This window comes from Pan troglodytes, chromosome 19, assembly GCF_028858775.2.
Source record: "Pan troglodytes isolate AG18354 chromosome 19, NHGRI_mPanTro3-v2.0_pri, whole genome shotgun sequence".
Lineage (NCBI taxonomy): Eukaryota > Metazoa > Chordata > Mammalia > Primates > Hominidae > Pan > Pan troglodytes.
Window position 1 is genome coordinate 91,865,207 of NC_072417.2, and position 19,479 is coordinate 91,884,685.

Here is a 19,479-nt window from a genome sequence, read left to right on the forward strand (position 1 = left end):
TGGTGCAATTATAGCTCACTGCAACCTCTGCCTCCGAGGTTCAAGTAATCCTCCTATCTCAGCCTTTTGAGTAGCTGGGACCACAGGCACATGCCACCACGCCTATTTTTTGCAGAGACAGGGTTTTGCGAAGTTGGCCAGGCTAGTCTCAAACTCCTGGGCACAAACAATCCACCCGCCTTGGCCTCCCAAAGTGCTGGGATGACAGGCGTGAGCCACCACACCTGGTCTGCATCCCATATTTGACTCAGAGCTCACTGGCCTTGTTTCTCTGGAGGACACAGGGCGCGCCCTCCCGCCGGACAGGAGAGGCTCCTTGCAGAGGCTGATTCCCATTCTTGAGCTAGGAAGTGGCCGTTCTGAACATCGGATACAGCCACACGGAGAGAGCCCACGTTCTCTTTGATAATACTGTTTATTGTCCACGGACCGAGCGATTGCTCAAGAATGATACAAAGCATCAGAGACATGCGCAGTCTGCTTGTCAACTTTCAACAACTCTTGTGTGTTCCCAGCACCGGAAGGTCTCAGACTTCATATTCCAGCATAAACACAGTGCTCCCCTCCCCCAAAAATCCAAACGGAAACAAAATCAACAGAGCTTTAAATTACGGCAGCAAGTCCAATATTTCTTAATACTTATCAAGCAAAGATTTGAAAATAACTACAACGTAAACTTTATTTTAAATATTTTGAGTTGCTTGCAGGATGAAAACAGAAGAGAGCTGTGCTTAGAACATAACATATAAATTAAACAATGCCAAATGGAGAGCCTTCTTAAACTATATATATATTGCCACTATTTACTGTGAAGGTATTTGAGCTGCTTCCTCTGTCAGCTGCCACCCGGCTCTTCTTAACCTGTTTTGTTTTCTGCTCAGCACGGTTAAAAGACCAACGTGTGTGGATCAAATATAAAGGCCACACCTTTCAGACCGAACCTACTCAAAGATCCTTTACTTTGCAATAATTTGAACTGGAGAACCAAAGACGGGAGACGAATGAAAGCAAAGATGCTCAAAGAACCAAAGGAAAGACCTGAAGGAATCCACCTGCATAGGCCACGCGTTCCACTCTGGGTCAAATGCTTCCACGATGCAGAAACCTTTTTTTAAAAAAGTGCAAGTCTAACACCTACCAAGGGTAATAAAAAACACAGCACAGGAATGATTACAGCTGATGTCAAAAACAAACCAAAACATTAAAAAAACAATCAGCAGAAACAGGAGTAAATGTTACATATGATATCACCATACAGGAAGCGAACAGGGATGGGGTGTTATATGGGTTGGAGGGGTCTGGTGGAGTTGTATATACTGAAATCACATGGACTGGTCCATTATGACATCTCACCAACTTTAGGTCACTGTACAGCATGAAAACGCCCGTGGGGCAGGGGCCGATTCCTGGATACCCTCCCAGTCTGCCCTAGAAAGGGAAGTCATCAAGATCTTTGCTGACCAGGTCCCGGTGGGCATGGGGGCTGCATGCCACTTGGGGGTCAGGAGTCTTAACAGGTGCTTTGGGGTTGCCGCTGAATAGAACAGGCTAAGGTGGCTTTGGAAGCATTGTGCAAGACCACTCCCAGGCCGCCAAGCTTCGGTTTCGTTGCGTGTGTATGTTTACATAATGTGCCTGTATATCGTCAGTTTATCTTTACAACACAGGTGGGAGGAAACAAGAGATTCTCCTTATCATTACCGAGAAAGTTCTTCCTATCCTAACCCCCATATCACTGGCTTCAGGAAACCACACTGAGGGAACACATAGGTTCCCTAGTTCCCTAGGAAGTTTCTTAGCTAGGTAATCTTTGTCATTTAAGAAATACAAGCAGAAGTTGGTATATCTGCAATTCAGGTTCACCTATCATCTGAGAATTCACCTTTAGAAAAATAAGATGTCTCTTAAAACAGGCCATAGTGTCCTGGAGGCTGAGAAAGAAGTGAGTGTGTCACCAAAGCCACCTACCTCCAAAATCCTTCCCTTCCTAGGCTGGACTTCTTACTATGCTTAGCTGGCGTCACATCCAGAAAGCCCCGTGCAGAACGATGGCTGTCAGTCTTTGAGGGAGGGAACACTAAGCCTGGGAGGGCACAGCAAGACCCAGCTTTTTCTGTCCTCAGGATGTGCAGATGGGGAGCCCAGCCGGGCCCTGCACACAAGCCCGGATAAAGCAAAGCTGTACAACTCAATCCAGGTGCCTGATGCCAGAACGGGCAAGAAGCAATGGCAACCCCAGCAGCTCGGGAAGGGACCTTGGGGGCAGCCACCGGCCCCGGACAGCAGCCTCAGGACAGGACCTCACCGACTCCTCCTGCAAGCTGGGGAGCATGTGGGCGGGGGGGGTGGGGGGGTGGGGGGGGGGGGTGGGTGCAGACCAAAAAGACTCAGCTGAGGCTGGAACGCAGCTCAGCTGGGGTTTCTCGCTCCCATTTCTACAAGGCTCAGAGGGAGGCTCCCACTGGAATTCTGAGGATTAATAGGATTGATGGGGCTCCTTCAAGAACTAGCCACTGGTTCCAGGCTGCCCTTGGATGTGGGGGGAGTCAGGTGCTGGGAGCTCATGGTGGGCACCGGGGCGATGGGGGCACTTGCCAGGGGCAGGGAGTGCTATACTAGGGCCAGAGGCGTGGAAGCTGCAGAAAACAAGGGCCATGTCCCTCTCAAGATGAAAGGGACCTGGTAGGCCTGCTACACAGTCTTGCAACGACCCTCAAAAGTTTCTGCAAAATGTACATTTCCAGGCCCTGCCCTAACCCAGCTGGGAGATCCCTAAGTGCTGCCTGCTCGGCATCTGTGACGGTGCCAAGGCAGGGACTGGGAGGGAAGCCGCGTGTCCCAGCCCTGCCTGCACCCAAGGATCGAAGCCCCAGACACATAGTGCCTGGCAGAGGGAGGATGGGATGAGGACCTTGGACCCACGTCTCCCTCCAGACCCACAACCATGTCTAAAAGGAGAAGGGGGGAGCAGAATCATTAATTTGGACCCATGGGATGAGTGTTTTATTCATGCTGTTTCCAGGAAGGGATGTCAGAGCTGGACCAGTCGAAACCCTTGGAGGCTTTTTTTGCAGTTGGCCACAGGGGCGTTGGAGGCCTGCTTATGGGTCCTCGATGTCGAGAAACTCCTGCTTGGGGGGCGCCGCGCCGCGGTACCACGCACAGGAGCCGTCACTTCTCTTGATGCAGGCGAAGAACTTGGCCTGGTGCCCGTTGATGTTCTTCTCTGTGACCCAGTCCATCCAGAGGCACTCGTCCGGGGAGGAGATGTAGCACGGGATCATGGGGCAGCGCGTGATCTGGGGAGGGGCACACGGAGGGGGACGGAGTCAGGGACCCAGGAAGGGGTGGGCAGAGGCTGCTCTGGGGGCATGTCCAGAACCCGGCAATGTGCCTACCTGTCGTGTGCAGGGATGGCAGCCTCTCCCGAGACCCACGGTTCCTGCAGGGGCAGGCAGCTGGCCTGCGAGGGGGTCTAACCTGCAGGGAAGCTGTGCCCCGCCCACCGCTGCCCCCCCTCCTACTGCAGGTGTGCTTCCCTTTGGGCCATCTTCTACCTTCCTGAGCATGACAGAATGGCCTCAGCTTGGCCCTGCCCTCTGGGGGACACAGCAACAATAAAAGGGCCTGGGTTTCCTGGAGACAGATTCCAGCCCAGTGTTGCTCGCAAGCCGAACCCCGAGGTCATCGGCAACTAGCAATTTGGCCAAGGAACCCTAGGCTACAAGAGGATGACCGCCTTCACCACCGTGGAAAGAAAAAGGAAAAACTTGCTTTTGATTTCATGCTGGGCACAGAGGAGTTTCGCTTAACATACGTGTGGCTGGAGACTATGAGTTCAGAATTCCTGTTTTGAACATGCGGAGAAGGGGCTGGCGGCCATCAGGAGGGAGGGCAGCCCCAGGCAGCTCCCCAGGGAAGGCCAATCCCCACAGCCTCACCAGAGTCTCCTGGTCCCAGACTTACTGGGAGTGACCCAGGGTGGGAGGTGCCCAGCACTCAGCCATGCTTCCTGCAGGGAGGGTGGGGATAGGGTGCTAGGAGCCCACAGGGTAGGAGCCAGCCTGGGAGCCCTGGAGGCGGTCATCTCACCTTCCACAGCCACATCTAGGCGCTGCACTGCTCCAGCTGTGCCTGGCACAACCTCCGGGCTCATTTTAAGAGGAGCAGGTGTTCAGGTGTTCTCAACACACAGACCCCACATAGACACCAACCCAGGTGTGAAAATGTCGGGAATGTTGGAAACAGCGTAAGGCCTGCAGTGCCTTCTCATAAGCCACACAGGCGTTTGCACTTGCACATTTGTAGAAAATTCTCCATGGGACCATATTCTCTCTCCCCATACAGCTCCTTTTTCTGGAAGCTACAGGTAACAGAGCTGAATTCATGCTCTTACTCTCAAATCTCCTAGCCTTCCAGACATCTCCCTCTTTTTTTGGGGGGACAGAGTCTCACTCTGTCAACCCAGGCTGGGGTGCAGTGGTGTGATCTCAACTCGCTGCAACCTCCACCTCCCACATTCAAGCAATTCTTAAGCCTCATCCTCCCAAGTTGCTGGGATCACAGGCGTGCGCCACCTCACCCAGCTAATTTTTGTATTTTTGTAGAGACAGGGTTTCGCCATGTTGGTGAGGCTGATTTCCAACTCCCGACCTCAAGTGACCCGCCTATCTCGGCCTCCCAAAGTGCTGGGATTACAGGCGTGAGCCGCAGCGCCCGGCCTCCAGACATCCCTTGTCAGAGATGTGCCTCAGGGCTCTCCAGGGACCAGGGGTCAAAGGCTCTGTCCCCAGCCAGACAGCCTTACTCTTGGGATGACTCTACCTTCCCAGAGCCTGGTCTTAGATCAGGAGCCGGGGATTAACAGGCCCTGGAAAGCCAGGGATCAAAATCCCTGCTGTCCATCTGGAGACAGTGGGAGGAGGCGATGCTCCAGCAGAGGCAGGACCGGCTTACCTTGCACTCGCAGCCCATCTGGTACCTGTGGTTCAGGCTCTTCTTCTGGGTGGTGCTCAGGGTGTCCCAGGGCACGATGAAGTCACAGAGGGTGATGTGCATCTTGCCGTCCCCCTCGGCCTTTCCTGCGGAGAGACGGGGATCACCGAGCTCAGGGAGAGGGACAAGTCCTCCTCCTGCCCAGCTCCTCCACCCGGCGCAGGGGCGCTGGGATTTCGTTGCAACAATCCTGTGCTCTGTCTATTCTGAGTTAAAACACAGTGGGTGGCCAGGCACGGTGGCTCACTCCTGTAATCCCAGCACTTTGGGAGGCTGAGGCGGGTGGATCTCTTGAGGCCAGGAGTTCAAGACCAGCCTGGCCAACGTGATGAAACCCCCTCTCTACTAAAATACAAAAAATTAGCCGGGTGTGGTGGCACACGCCTGTAATCCCAGCTACTTGGGAGGCTGAGGCAGGAGAATCGCTCTTGAATCCCAGAGGCAGAAGTTGCAGTGAGCCGAGATCGCACCACTGAACTCCAGCCTGGGTGACACAGCAAGACTCCGTCTCAAAAAAATAAAAAGTGGAAAAAAAAAGAAAGCCATAATGCATGTTCACTGACAGAAACTTAAACATAGGAAACAAAGAAAAAACTTCCTGGCCAGGGGCGGTGGCTCATGCCTGTAATCCCAGCACTTTGGGAGGCCGCGGCAGGTGGATCACGAGGTCAGGAGATCGAGACCATCCTGGCTAACACGGTGAAACCCCCGTCTCTACTAAAAATACAAAAAATTAGCCAGGCGTGCTGGCGGGCACCTGTAGTCCCAGCTACTGGGGAGGCTGAGGTAGGAGAATGGCGTGAACCCGGGAGGCGGAGGTTGCAGTGAGCCGAGTTGGTGCCACTGCACTCCAGCCTGGGCCTGGGCGACAGAGCGAGACTCCGTCTAAAAAAAAAAAAAGAAAAGAAAAAAATTCCCTACTTTCATTACCCACAGCTAATATTTTGATGTATTTCCTTCCAATATTCCACTATTGATTTTGAGACAGTCTTGCTCTGTCGCTCAGGCCAGAGTGCAATGGTATGATCATAGCTCACTGCAGCCTTGACCTCCCAAGCTCAAGCGATCCTCCCGTCTCAGTCTCCTGAATAGCTGGGACTATAGGTGTGAACCACTACACCCTGCTAATTTTTTATTTTTATTTTTGTAGAAACAGGGTCTTGCTATGTTACTCAGGCTGGTCTTAAACTTCTGCGCTCAAGCAATACCCCCACTTTGGCCTCCCAAAGTGTTAGGATTATAGGCATGAGCCACCACACCTGGCCCCAATATTCTTTTAAATTAAATTTTATTCTAAAAAAAGGATAGAGACGATGTTTCACCATGTTGCCCAGGCTGGTCTTGAACTGAGCTCAAGTGATCCTCCCACCTTGACTTCCCAAAGTGCTGGGATTACAGGTGTGAGCCACTGCGCCCGGCCAATATTCTCTTCTATGTGCATCTTCACACATAAAACGTCATGCAGTATGTAGATTACATTGTTTCCTGTTTTGTTTTTCACAAAATATTAATTCACAGGTGCTTCTCCCATTTGAGTTTAAACTTATAATTCTGCATTTTTCCATTATGAAGAGCCAAAGCATGGAATTTTTGAAAATTAGGAATCTGCTCTGAATTCCCTTCATCAGGCGTGATGAGCTGTGGCTTCTTTCTGTACTTCCGGCTCCTGACTCAGCTGCCTCCTTCCTTTGCTGAAGATACTACATTGGCAATAGCCTTGGCGTTTTCCAAGCAGGAGGAAAAGAACAAAGCAGTGTGTTCCAGTGGCTGACAGAACCTAATGACAGCTATGGAAGTCATTTAAAAACTCATCCCTCAGGCCAGGTGCGATGGCTCATGCCTTAGCACTTTGGGAGGCTGAGGTGGGCGGATCACTTGAGGTCAGGAGTTCGAGACCAGCCTGGCCAACATGGCGAAACCCCCGTCTCTACTAAAAATACAAAAAGAAATAGCCAGGCATGGTGATGCATGCCTGTAATCCCAGCTACTCAGGAGACTGAGGCAGGAGGATCGCTTGAACCCGGGAGGTGGAGGTTGCAGTGAGCCGAGATTGCAAACTGCACTCCAGCCTGGGCGACAGAGACAGACTCCATCTCAAAAAAGAAAATAAATAAAAAATAAATAAAATAAAAACTAATCTTTCAGGCAGGGCATGGTGGCTCACGGCTGTAATCCCAGTACTTTGGGAGGCTGAGGTAGGGACATCACTCGAGGTCAGGCGTTTGCAACCAGTCTGGCCAACATGGTGAAACCCCGTCTCTACTACACATACAAAAATTAGCTGGGCATGGTCGTGGGTACCTGCAATCCCAGCTACTCGGGAGGCTGAGGCAGGAGAATCACTTGAACCCAGTGGGCAGAGGTTACAGCGAGAAGAGGTCATGCCACTACATTCCAGCCTCAGTGACAAGAGCAAAACTCCATCTCAAATAAAAACATAAAATAAAAAAATACAAAAAATTAGCCGGGTGTGGTGGCGGGTGCCTGTAGTCCCAGCTACTCAGGAGGCTGAGGCAGGAGAATCACTTGAACCCAGGAGGTGGAGGTTGCAGTGAGTCAAGATCAAGCCACTGCACTCCAGCCTGGGTGACAGAGTAAGACTCTGTCTTCAAAACAAAACAAAAACAAAAACAAAAAAAACCTCATCCCTCCTGCTACAACAGCCCCTTGTGAAGAGACACAGGTGTCAGTGATGAGCACCCACGCCTGGCAGAGACTGATGGGCAATTCCTTGAGAAGCAGACAGAGCCTCAGGCTGTGCCCTAAGCACTTTCGTTTGACAAAGTTTCAGCACATCTGACTTAATGCTCTCAGGCACAGCACCAGCCTCAGAGGATCCACTAATAGAAACACAGCCCAGCGAAGGACTAATGCAGCTCACCGACTGCACCCCGTGCCATGGAAATGTGGATGGCTTGCCTGGGGCTCCAAGCAGACACGAGTGGCCTCCATTGTCCTGGGCACGGGGCACTCATTGTGCCAGCTGCCTGGGTTTGAATTCTTATGCTCACACTTCCTGTTCTAGCTGTTCCTTTATCTTCGGGTCCTTTTCTCCGTTTAGACTTATGTGACATTCCAGGTGAGGAACAGGATGAGAAAGCAGAATTACTCCTGTAACATTTATTCCAAATCCTATAACTTCATAAGGTAAATGTTTGGGTGGCCTTAAACAATTCAAAATTAGCTGGGCATGGTGGCTCACACCTGTAATCCCAGCACTTTAGGAGGCCAGGGTGGGCAGATCACTTGAGGTCAGGAGTTCGAGACCAACCTGGCCAACACGGTGAAACCCCGTCTCTACTAAAAATATAAAAATTAGCTGGGGGTGGTGGTGCATGCCTGTAATCCCAGCTACTCCGGAGGCTGAGGCAGGAGAATCGCTTGAACCCGGGAGGTGGAAGTTACAATGAGCCAAGATCGCGCCATTGCACTCCAGCCTGGGCAACAGAGCAAGACTCCGTCTCAAAAAAAAAAAAAATCAGAATTAGATATATAACTTTCCCCGCTAGACCTATAGCTATTTTCTGTGAGTTCAGAATAGATCAGGAAGGAGCAAAACAGACAGATGGAAAGGAACCCATTCCTGTATCCTGGTTGATTCTGGCATTTGGCGCCCATACAGGTATACCGCAGCCCCTTCCCTGTCCAGCCTGGGCACCTGCCACTACAGACAGGCTGAAGCTCTATCCTGGCTTCCCAGCTTCTATGGTGATTTCCACTGTATGTATCACTTGACCAGCATTAACTCCCACTTTCTATTAGATTTGCCTTTCTTCTGCATCTCGCTCCTTAATCAGAGAGTAAGTATAGAGAGTAAGGGCTGTGTCTTAACCCTTTTGTTTCCACAGTTCCCTGCACATAGTAATTGCTCAATAAGTTTACTGATGAGACACACCCGTGCTTGTTCTAATGATGTGCTTCACATTCTGCCTTTTCCTGCCATCTTCTCTTTTGGCCTTTTACCACCAATTCTGGCTTCCTCAGGAAGTAAGCAATGGCAGGAAGAAGAGATGAAGTGAAAATTGTATTTTTTCTTTTCTTTTTTTTGGAGACGGAGTCTTGCTCTGTCACCCAGGCTGGAGTGCAGTGGTGCCATCTCGACTCACTGGAACCTCCGCCTCCCAGGTTCAAGCATTCTCCTGCCTTAGCCTCCCAAAAAATTGGGATTACAGGTATGCGCCACCACCCATGGCTAATCTTTGTATTTTTTAGTAGATACACGGTTTCACCATGTTGGCTGGGCTGGTCTTGAACTCCTGACTTCAAGTGATCCACTGCGCCCAGCCAAAAAATTGTATCTTTTCAATGGTCCTAGTTATTGGGCTAACATGCACGTGGCTGTCATGTATAAATGTGAAGAGAGGACCCCTCTGGTCTGATTAAGACTTGGTTGGGTGTACACACCATGAGCATCTGCAGCGACGTTCTACTTATGTCTGTCTCCGAGAAAAGCGAGGCATGAGTCTGGGTTACAGAAAACCAGGAATTAAAATTTGTAACAAAGGGTTGTATGTTTATTTTTCCTTTTGGAGAAGAGGAATGTAGAAGAAAATTACAGGGCCAATTCTGTATGAGTCTCCTGGTGCCCGACTCGACACGTGAGGCTGAGTCATCAGCCCAGGAGGAGGTGGCCTGCTCAGGCCATGCGGTCACTCACTGGCCACAGCCAGCCAGAGCTGAGTGGTTCACTGTGCCCTGTGATTTCTGGTTAGCCCCTGGATAAAGGGTCTATCCTGACTCGAGGCAAACTGGATCTAGGTTCCTGCCTCGGGAAATAAATGCCAGATTCAATGTGGAGTCATCTGACCAAGGCTGGGAAAGAAGTCAGATGAGAGAGGTTCCTCTCGCCATGAGGTGAGTCAGCCACGGTGGCCATCAACAGCCCCACCCCTGCTCCCCCTCCCAGGGAGAGCAGGATGAAGTAATGCAGCCTCATTGGTGGAGAAGATACGCAGCCAGCTGGCCACTGGGCAGGTCTCACAATCTTTGTTGATTTTTAGAAACAGGAAGTCCATGTGCAGATTTGTTACATGGGTATATTGTGTGTCCCTGAGGTTTGGAATATGAACGGATCCATCGTCCAGGTAGTGGGCATAGCGCCCAATAGGTAGAATTTTTTCAGCCCTTACCCTGCTTCCTCCCTCCCACCTCCTTGTATTCCCCAGTGTCTCTTGTTCACATTTTTATGACCATGTGTACCCAATGTTTAGCTCCCACTTTTAAGTGAGAACATGTGGTATTTGGTTTTCTGTTTTTGCATTAGTTCCCTTAGGATAATTGTTTCCAGCTGCACTCGTGAAGCTGCAAAGGACATGATTTCCTTCCTTTTCACGGCTGCGTAGTATTCCGTAGTAGATATACACCACATTTCTTTATCCAAGTCACCATTGATGAGCACTTGGGTTGATTCTGTGTCTTTGCAATTGCAGATAGTGCGGTAATGAACATACGGGCGCAGTGCCATTGAACGATTTATTTTCCTTTGGGTATACACCCGGCAGTGGGATTGCTGGGTCAAATGCTAGTTGCTTTCTCAGTTCTTTGAGAAATCTACAAAGTGTGCCCCCCAGTGGGTGAACTCATTTACATTCCCACCAACAGCGCATAAGCGTTCCTAAGCGTTCCCTTTCCTCCATAGCCTTGCCAACATTGGTTTATTTTTATTTTTTATTTTTTATTTTTGGGTGGGGGGACAGTCTTGCTCTGTCGCCCAGGCTAGAGTGCAGTGGCACAATCTTGGCTCACTGCAACTTCCGCCTCCCGGGTTCAAGTGATTCTCCTGCCCCAGCCTCCCAAGTAGCTGGGACTGCAGGCGCCCGCCACCATGCCTGGCTAATTTTTTGTATTTTTAGTAGAGACGGGATTTCACTGTGTTAGCCAGGATGGTCTCAATCTCCTGACCTCATGATCCACTCGCCTCAGCCTCCCAAAGTGCTGGGATCACAGGCGTCAGCCACTGCGCTGGGCTGTTTTTAACTTCTTAACTAAAGCTCTTCAAAATCTTTCAATGTCAGCTTTCTACCGAGGATCCCGCCACAGGTCCAGGGAGCAATGCCCTTTCAGCAGAGCCTTCACACTCATTCTGCTACAGGCTACCGTAGCCCTCCTTAGACCTTCAGTATGACTCTGTATCGACTCACCAGCTTTTCATGCAGTGCTGTGCCGCGTGTATGGGTCACTGTCATCTCCAATGTAAGGCATAAAATTATCAGCTACCCTTGAGTGAGGCCTGACTAAGACAACCAGCATCTCTGTGATCATCATTTCTGGTCTCCTACTCCCACTTTCATCCTCTCACCAACCCCTCGTGGGGCAGATACTACTGTCATCATCCCCCATGTACGGATCAGCATGGGAGGCACAGACAGGTAAAGTTACTTGGCCAAGGACATTAACGAGTCAGGTGTCAGAGCACACATTCAAACTCGAGCAGGTGTTTTCAGAGCCTTCACTCGGGCATCTCATTGTATTTCTTCACATCTTTTCATGACACTTAGTCGTTATCTTTTTTTCTTCTAAAACAGAGACAGGGTCCCGCCCTGCCACCTGGGCTAGAGTGCAGTGGTGCAGTCCTAGCTCACTGCAGCCTCAAATGCCTGAGCTCAAGAGATCTTCCTGCCTCAGCCTCCCAAGTAGCTAGGACTACAGGTGCACATGACCACACCCAGCTCATCTCTTCCTTCCTGCCTTCCTTCCTTCTTCTTCCCTCCCTCCTTTCTTCCCTGCCTCTCTCCCTCTCTCCCTGACTCCCTTCACTCCCTCCCTCCTTCCCTTCCTCCCTTCTTCCATGCCCCCCTCCCACTTCCTCCCTCCCTCCCTTCCTTCCTTCCTCCCTTCCTGTTTTGTAGAGATAGGGTCTTGCTATATCGTCCAGGCTGATCTTGAACTCCTAACCTGAAGCCATCCTCCTGCCTCAGCCTCCCAAAATGCTAGGATTACAGGTGTGAGCCACTATGGTCAGCCCATTTCCTTATTTTCTTTATGCAAGAAACTGTTCGCACTTGGCACCTTTAGTTCTGTGTCCTCATCAAAACCTCATGCCTCCTCCTTGAGATACTAAGTAGTATCTGAGTTAAAAAGTTAATGGAAATGTTAACAATTTGAAAACATATATAGAATTCAACTTAGAAGAGTATTACATATTTTGGAAACTTTAAAATGTATGCACATAAAAAGAAATAAAATCTACCAGCCGGGTGCAGTGGCTCAAGCCTGTAATCTCAGCACTTTGGGAAGCCAAGGCAGGCGGATCACCTGAGGTCAGGAGTTCAACACCAGCCTGACCAACATGATGAAACCCCGTCTCTACTAAAAAAATACAAAAATTAGCTGGGCGTGGTGGTGCATGCCTGTCACCTCAGCTACTCAGGAGGCTGAGGCAGGAAAATCGCTTGAACCTGGGGGGCGGAAGTTGCAGTGAGCCAAGATCGCGCCACTGCACTCCAGCCTGGGCTTTGTTGCCTCCGTCTCATAAATAAATAAAATAAAATAAAATCTGACCCATGCTACAACATGGATGAACTTGAGGACATTATGCTAAGTGCAACGCTTCAGCTATGGAAGGAGGTATGACTCTACCTGTACGAGGTGCCTAGAATGGGCAAATTCATGGAGACGAAGTAGAAAGGTGGTTGTCAGGGGCTGGGCAAACAGAGGAACAGGGAATTATTGGTTAATGGGGACAGAGTTTCAGTTTGGGATGATGAAAAACTTCTAGAAATAGATAGTGATAGTTACACAACATTGTGAATGTACTTAATGCCGTCCAGGTGCGGTGGCTCACACCTGTAATCCCAGCACTTTGGAGAGGCCGAGGTGGGCGGATCACCTGAGGTCAGGAGTTCGAGACCAGCCTGGCCAACACAGAGAAATCCCGTCTCTACTAAAAATACAAAATTAGCCAGGCGTGGTGGCACATGCCTGTAATCCCTGCTACTCGGAAGGCTGAGGCAGGAGAATCGCTTGAACCCGGGAGGCAGAGGTTGTGGTGAGTCGAGACCACGCCATTGCACTCCAGCCTGGGCAACAAGACAGAAACTCTGTCTCAAAAAAAAAAAAAAATTAGCTGGGCGTGGTGTTGGGCACCTGTAATCCCAGCTACTTGGGAGGCTGAGGCAGGAGAACTGCTTGAACCCGGGAGGCAGAGATTGCAGTGACCCGAGATTGTGCCACTGCACTCCAGCCTGGGCAACAGAGAGAGACTCCATCTCAAACAAAAACAAAAACAAACAGAGAGCTTCAGCATGGGCGAGGATTCAGCTGGGTATGTTTGGACACCGGTGCTGGCTCAGACCAAGGTCACTTTTGCACCCAAGAGTCCTTCTGCAGCGCTGCAGTTTGGCCAGAAAGCCCCTAGAGGGCAGTGTGACGAAACTGAGCTGGGACGGCTGGGACTTACTTTAAAGGCTGTTCCCTGTGCATAGGAACAAACAGAGGATGCAGAAAACTGGAAGTAAGTTCCCTGCACCACGGGGGATTCTGTCTCCTTTCTTTTCTCTCCAGATTTTATTTTTCTGATGACAAATGTAATAAATGCCATAATTTTAAAGGTTTAATACAAGAAAGAACTGAAAAGGAGACACAGCAGATGCTAACACGCTGGGAAATTTCCTCCCGTGCTCTGTTCTGTGCACAGCTGCAGCAGCCCCCGAATGCCACACTGCAGATCGTGCCTCTGCCACGCGCCACCGTGCGTGCTGTGCGGCCACCCCAGCTCTTCTGCCTCCTCTGTGTCTTTTTTGAGGGCATTAATTAGCTGGTAAGATCTTTGCACCACAGGTGGTTTTTGTCCCCCTACCCTTCTCCATTTGATTTTTTTTTTTCTTATTGTAAAAATCATAGATAATACTGGGCATGTAAAATGGTGCAGCTGCTTTGGAAAACGGTCTGCCAGCTCCTCAAATGGTTAAACCTAAAGTCACCCAACCCCTCCCCACCCCCCACCCCACCAATTCCACTGCCAGGGATACACCCAGGAAAAATGAGAACAGGTCCCTGCAAAATCTCACACACCAATGTTCATTGCAGTATTTGTCACAACGGCCAAACGGTGGCAACAACCCAAATGCACATCAAATGATGACCGGATACACAAAACGTGGTCTATCCATACAGTGGAATACTCAGTCATAGAAAGGAATGAAATTCTGATACACACTGTAACATGGATGACCCTTGGAAACACGAAAGAAGCCGGTTACACAGGGTCACACGTATGATTCCATTCCCAGGAAAGCCCAGCATAGAGAAATCTATAGAGACGGGAAGTATACCAGTGGCTGCTTAGGGCTGGGGGAGGGGGAGGGGAGTCAGGAGGGTAATAGCTCAAGAATACAGGATTTCTTTTTGACTGTAGTGATGGTTGCACAACTCTGTGACTATACTAAAACCACTGAATTGTAGGCCGGGCGCGGTGGCTCACGCCTGTAATCCCAGCATTTTGGAAGGCCTAGGCAGGTGGATCACCTGAAGTCAGGAGTTCAAGACCAGCCTCGCCAACATGGTGAAACCCCATATCTACTAAAAAGACAAAAATTAGCCAGGTGTGGGGGCACACACCTGTAATCCCAGCTACTTGGGAGGCTGAGGCATGAGAATCGCTTGAACCCGGGAGGCAGAGATTGTAGTGAGTCAAGATCGTGCCACTGCACTCCAGTCGGACGGATAGAGCAAGACTGTCTCCAAAAAAAAAAAAAAAAAAAAAAAAACCACTGAATAGTATAATTTTTTTTTTTTTTAAACAAGGTCTTGCTCTCACCTAGTCTGGAGTGCAGTGGTATGACACTGCGGCCTCAAACTCCTGGGCTTAAGCGATCCTCCCATCTCAGCCTCCTGAGAAGCTAGGACTACAGGCACATGCTACCATACCTGGCTAATTATTTTTGTTTTTGCTGAGACAGGGTCTCACTATGTTGCCCAGGCTGGTCTCGAACTCCTGGCCTCAACCAATTCTCCCACCTTGGCCTTTCAAAGTGCTGGGATCACAGGCATGGGCCACCATACCTGGCCCAAATTGTACATTTTTAATGGATAAATTGAATAGAGTGTGACTTATATCTCAATAAAGCTGTTAAAAAAAAATAAGTGCTCATGGCTAGGCATGGTGGCTCGTGCCTATAATCCCAGCACTTTGGGAGGCTGAGGCAGGTAGATTATTTGAGGCCAGGAGTTTGAGACCAGCCTGGCCAACATGGCGAAACCCCATCTCTACTAAAAACACAAAAATTACCAGGCATGGTGGCACATGCCTGTAATCCCAGCTACTTGGGTGGCCGAGGCACGAGAATTGCCCAGGAGGCAGAGGTTGCTGTGAGCCAAGATCACACCACTGCATTCCAGCCTGGGCAACAGAGGGAGACTCTGTCTTGGAATAAGAATAAGAAAAGTGCTCATAATAAAACATTTTAGGAAGTCCAGAAATGCATCTTAAAAGGGGGGGAAGTCTCCTATTATCCCCAAGGAGAGGGACAGAAGTCTTGATGACCGAGATACCCAGCAAAGCAGGAGCTGTGAGCATGTTAAGGAAGGGAGGGAAGATCTTACCCAAGGGGAGATAACAGGAGTCTTCCCTGCCCAACTCACACCCCGCATCTTCCTCCCTGCAATGACCCCCTCCCCATCCATAGGCAAGGACACCACCTTCTTCCAGCAGCAAGTCTGCCTAGACCCTTGGACCTGTGAGAGTCTCTCTTCCTTTTGCACCTTCTTTTTTTTTTTGAGATGGAGTCTCGCTCTGTCGCCCAGGCTGGAGTGCAGTGGCGCGATCTCGGCTCACTACAGGTTCCGCCTCCAGGGTTCACGCCATTCTCCTGCCTCAGCCTCTTGAGTAGCTGGGACTACAGGCGCCTGGCACCACACCCGGCTAATTTTTTTTTTTGTATTTTTAGTGGAAACGGGGTTTCACCGTGTTAGCCAGGATGGTCTCAATCTCCTGACCTCATGATCTGCCCGTCTCGGCCTCCCAAAGTGCTGGGATTACAGGCGTGAGCCACCTCGCCCGGCCCCTTTTGCACCTTCTAAGCATTCACTTACTATTCACAATTCTCCACAAGCAAAATCTGTCTATTTCCTTTCTTTTCCAGTCTCCCCAGTCGGAACATCTGTGTGCTCCATGATGACCAGAGCCAAGGATCTCACCGTGGGAATCTTCCATTGTCTCTAACACGGGGCTGGGCACCTAACAGGTGCCCACTAAGCACACATTGATTTTTAGAAGGGAAAAAAGTACATGTCACCTAAACCAGAAGAAAATCCCCCAATCATGGATATTTGGATTTGGAGTATATGTTTATGATTACAGTTGCCTTTTGGAACAAAATATAGTACCAGGCTAGGGGAATTGTCTTGTCTCTTCTTTCTTTTCTCTTTTTTTTTTGTGAGATGGGGTCTTGCTCAGTCACCCAGGCTGGAGTACAGTGGCGTGATCTCAGCTTGCTGCAATCTCTGCCTCCTGGGTTCAAATGATTCTCATGCCTCAGCCTCCTGAGTAGCTGGGACTACAGGCACTTGCCACCACGCCCAGCTAATTTTTGTATTTTTAGTACAGACAGGGTTTTACCACGTTGGCAAGGCTGGTCTTGAACTCCTGACCTCAAGCAATCCGCCCGCCTCAGCCTCCTAAATTGCTGGGATTACAGGCATGAGCCACTGCACCAGGCCTTGTCTATTCTTTTTTTCTTAAGTTTGTGATCAGATTCCTACTTCCCCAGGGAGGAGGGGAATAATGTTCCTTAACTGGCTGAGTCAGTGCCATGCTAGACTGCGGCTGCCGGCCACATGTGGCTGTTTACATTTATACTAAAATTACTTGAAATGAAATAAAATTTAAAATTCAGCTCCTTGGCTGCACTAGCCATATCTCGGGTGCTCACGAGCTACAAGGCTGGGGGCTGCTGGACTGGATGGTGCAGAGACCGCTTCCATCACTGCAGAAAGCTCTTTGAGCCCAGTGGTTCTTAAGCAGGGGCAATCTACCCCACCTCCCCTGGGCACATGTGGCAATGTCCAGAGACCCCATGACTGGAGCGGGTGCTGTGGCATGTAGAGGGTGGGGGCCAGGGATGCAGCTGAATATCCTATAATGTACAAGGTAGGCCCCCACAACAAAGAATGGTCCATCCCCAAATGTTAATAGTGCTGAGATTGAGAATCCTGTCCTGGCCTCCTGTGGTTCAGCCTAGCTGGGCAAGCAGAGGAGGCCGTAGAAGGAAGTAAGGGAAAATAATTTTATTTAGGAATAAAAATATAGGCTGGGCACAGTGGCTCACGCCTATAATCCCAGTACTTTGGGAGGCTGAGGCAGGAGGATTGCTTGAGCCTCGGAGTTCAAGACCAGCCTGGGCAACATGGTGAGACTTCTTTACCAAAAAATAAAAAAATTAGCTGGGTGTGGTGGCACACACCTGTAGTTGATCTCAGCACTTTGGGAGGCTGAGGCGAGAGGATCACTTGACCCCAGGAGATCGAGGTTGCAGTGAGTCATGATCGCACTCCAGCCTGAGAAACAGAGCAAGACTTTGTCTCAAAAAAAAAAAAAAAAAAAAACCAAAAAACTATAAACAAAGAGATGCAACAATAAACAAAATGTGCTACATTCATACAATGAAATATTATTCATCCTTAAAAAGTAAGGACATTTTGGGCCGGGTGTGGTGGCTCACGCCTGTAATCCCAGCACTTTGGGAGGCTGAGGTGGGCGGATCACCTGAGGTCAGAATTTGGAGACCAGCCTGGCCAACGTGGTGAAACCCTGTCTGTACTAAAAATACAAAAAAAAATTAGCCAGGTGTGGTGGCGTGTGCCTATAATCCCAGCTACTTGAGAGGCTGAGGCAGGAGAATCGCTTGAACCTGGGAAGCGGAGGTTGCAGTGAGCCGAGATAGTGCCATTGCACCCCAGCCTGGGAAATAGAGCGAGACTCTGTCTCAAAAACAAAAAAAAGAGTAAGGAAATTCTGATGTATGCTGTAACGTGAACGAACCTTGAAAACATGATGCTACTGAAATAAGCCAGACAGAGAGGACAAACACTGCAGGGTTCCACCCATGTGAGGCCCCTGGAGCAGTCAAATCCACAGAGACAGAAAGTAAAATGGAGGTGGCCAAGGGCTGAGGGAAGAGAGAAGGGGGAGTTAGTGTTTAACGGGGACGGAGTTTTGGTTTGGGAAGATGTGCAGACAGATGGTGGTGATGGTTGCACAACAGCGAATGTATCTAATGCCACTGAAGTGTACACTTGAAAATGGTTGGCCGGGCGCAGTGGCTCGCGCCTGTAATCCTGCCACTTTGGGAGGCCGAGGTGGGTGGATCACCTGAGGTCAGGAGTTCGAGACCAGTCTGACCAACACAGTAAAACCCCATCTCTACTAAAAATACAAAAATTAGCTGGGCGTGGTGGCGTGTGCCTATAATCCCAACTACTCAGGAGGCTGAGGCAGGAGAATTGCTTGAACCCAGGAGGTGGAGGTTGCAGTAAGCCAAGATTGCACCACTGCACTCCAGCCTGGGCGACAGAGCGACACTCTGTCTCAAAAAAAAGAAAGAAAGAAAGAAAGAAAGAAAGAAAGAAAGAAAATGGTTAATTAACATGGCTACATTTTGTTACGTATTATTTTACCACAATAAAAAAAGGAGACAGATGAATGAATAAGCCAAGCAGGTCTTGTGCATAGTATCCACAGATGTTACGCAAGCTTTTGGCCCTCCCGACAGCAGAAAGGGTTTCTCTGCCTTGCATGTTTCCAGCATCCTGCACTCGCCTCCCTTTTAGGAACAAAAGGCAAAAATGCTCCCTTTTTTTTGTCCACCAATCTCAAATTTCCCAGGAAATTGGCAGGTAGTGAACATTCACTAGCATTCTCTGACGGGAAGTGGCTGAGAGGGCTCCGTACCCTGCCTCACTGTTCCTCAGCTACTCCGCCTCCCCACCCCCCGAGCCTGGGAAACGAGCCCTGGACCGCGTCGAGGAACAGCCCCACTTCTGTGCGAGCCTCCGGCTGATGGCCCCACTCATACACACCTGCAATGAGATATTCCTTCTTTCCTCCAACGTCCAGCGAGACCCCACACACTGCCGAGGAGGGGGCCGTGTAGATAAACTCTATATCCTTCTCAGGCCCTTTGAACATCTGGAAAGACAAGGAGGAGGACATGTAAGCAGAGGGAGGCCACACAGTTGGTGAATTCCGTTCCCATCCAGAACACCCTGGGCGGCACAACCTGTATCTGGGGTACAGCCAGCACCCAAGAGGACCGGGAAGTGCAAATACATGGGTTAGAAAAAGACCGTTCCAGCTGGGCTCAGGGCTCATGGCTGCAGTCCCAGCACTTTGGGAGGCTGAGGTGGGCAGATCGCTTGAGGTCAGGAGTTTGAGACCAGCCTGGCCAACGTAGCAAAACCCCGTTTCTACTAAAAATACAAAAATTAGCTGAGCACGGTGGCAAGTGCCTGTAATCTCAGCTATGTGGGAGGCTGAGGCAGGAGAAT

The 19,479-nt window shown here is 49.9% G+C and overlaps 1 protein-coding gene across 3 annotated transcripts in view; it reads right to left on the reverse strand.

Moving 5' to 3' along the window:
• Window positions 1–396: 396 nt before the first annotated feature.
• The window catches only part of TIMP2 (TIMP metallopeptidase inhibitor 2), a 73,238-nt gene continuing 54,155 nt past the window's right edge, over window positions 397–19,479 (reverse strand). For all 3 annotated transcript variants that reach the window (XM_001146829.8, XM_054670208.1, XM_016933040.3), the window contains exons 3-5: window positions 19,012–19,120; window positions 4,957–5,081; window positions 397–3,299 (exon numbers count right to left, since the gene is read on the reverse strand). In XM_001146829.8, the coding sequence (XP_001146829.3) occupies window positions 3,102–3,299; window positions 4,957–5,081; window positions 19,012–19,120 (432 nt within the window). In that variant the 3' untranslated portion in view covers window positions 397–3,101. The remainder of the gene's footprint in view (window positions 3,300–4,956; window positions 5,082–19,011; window positions 19,121–19,479) is intronic.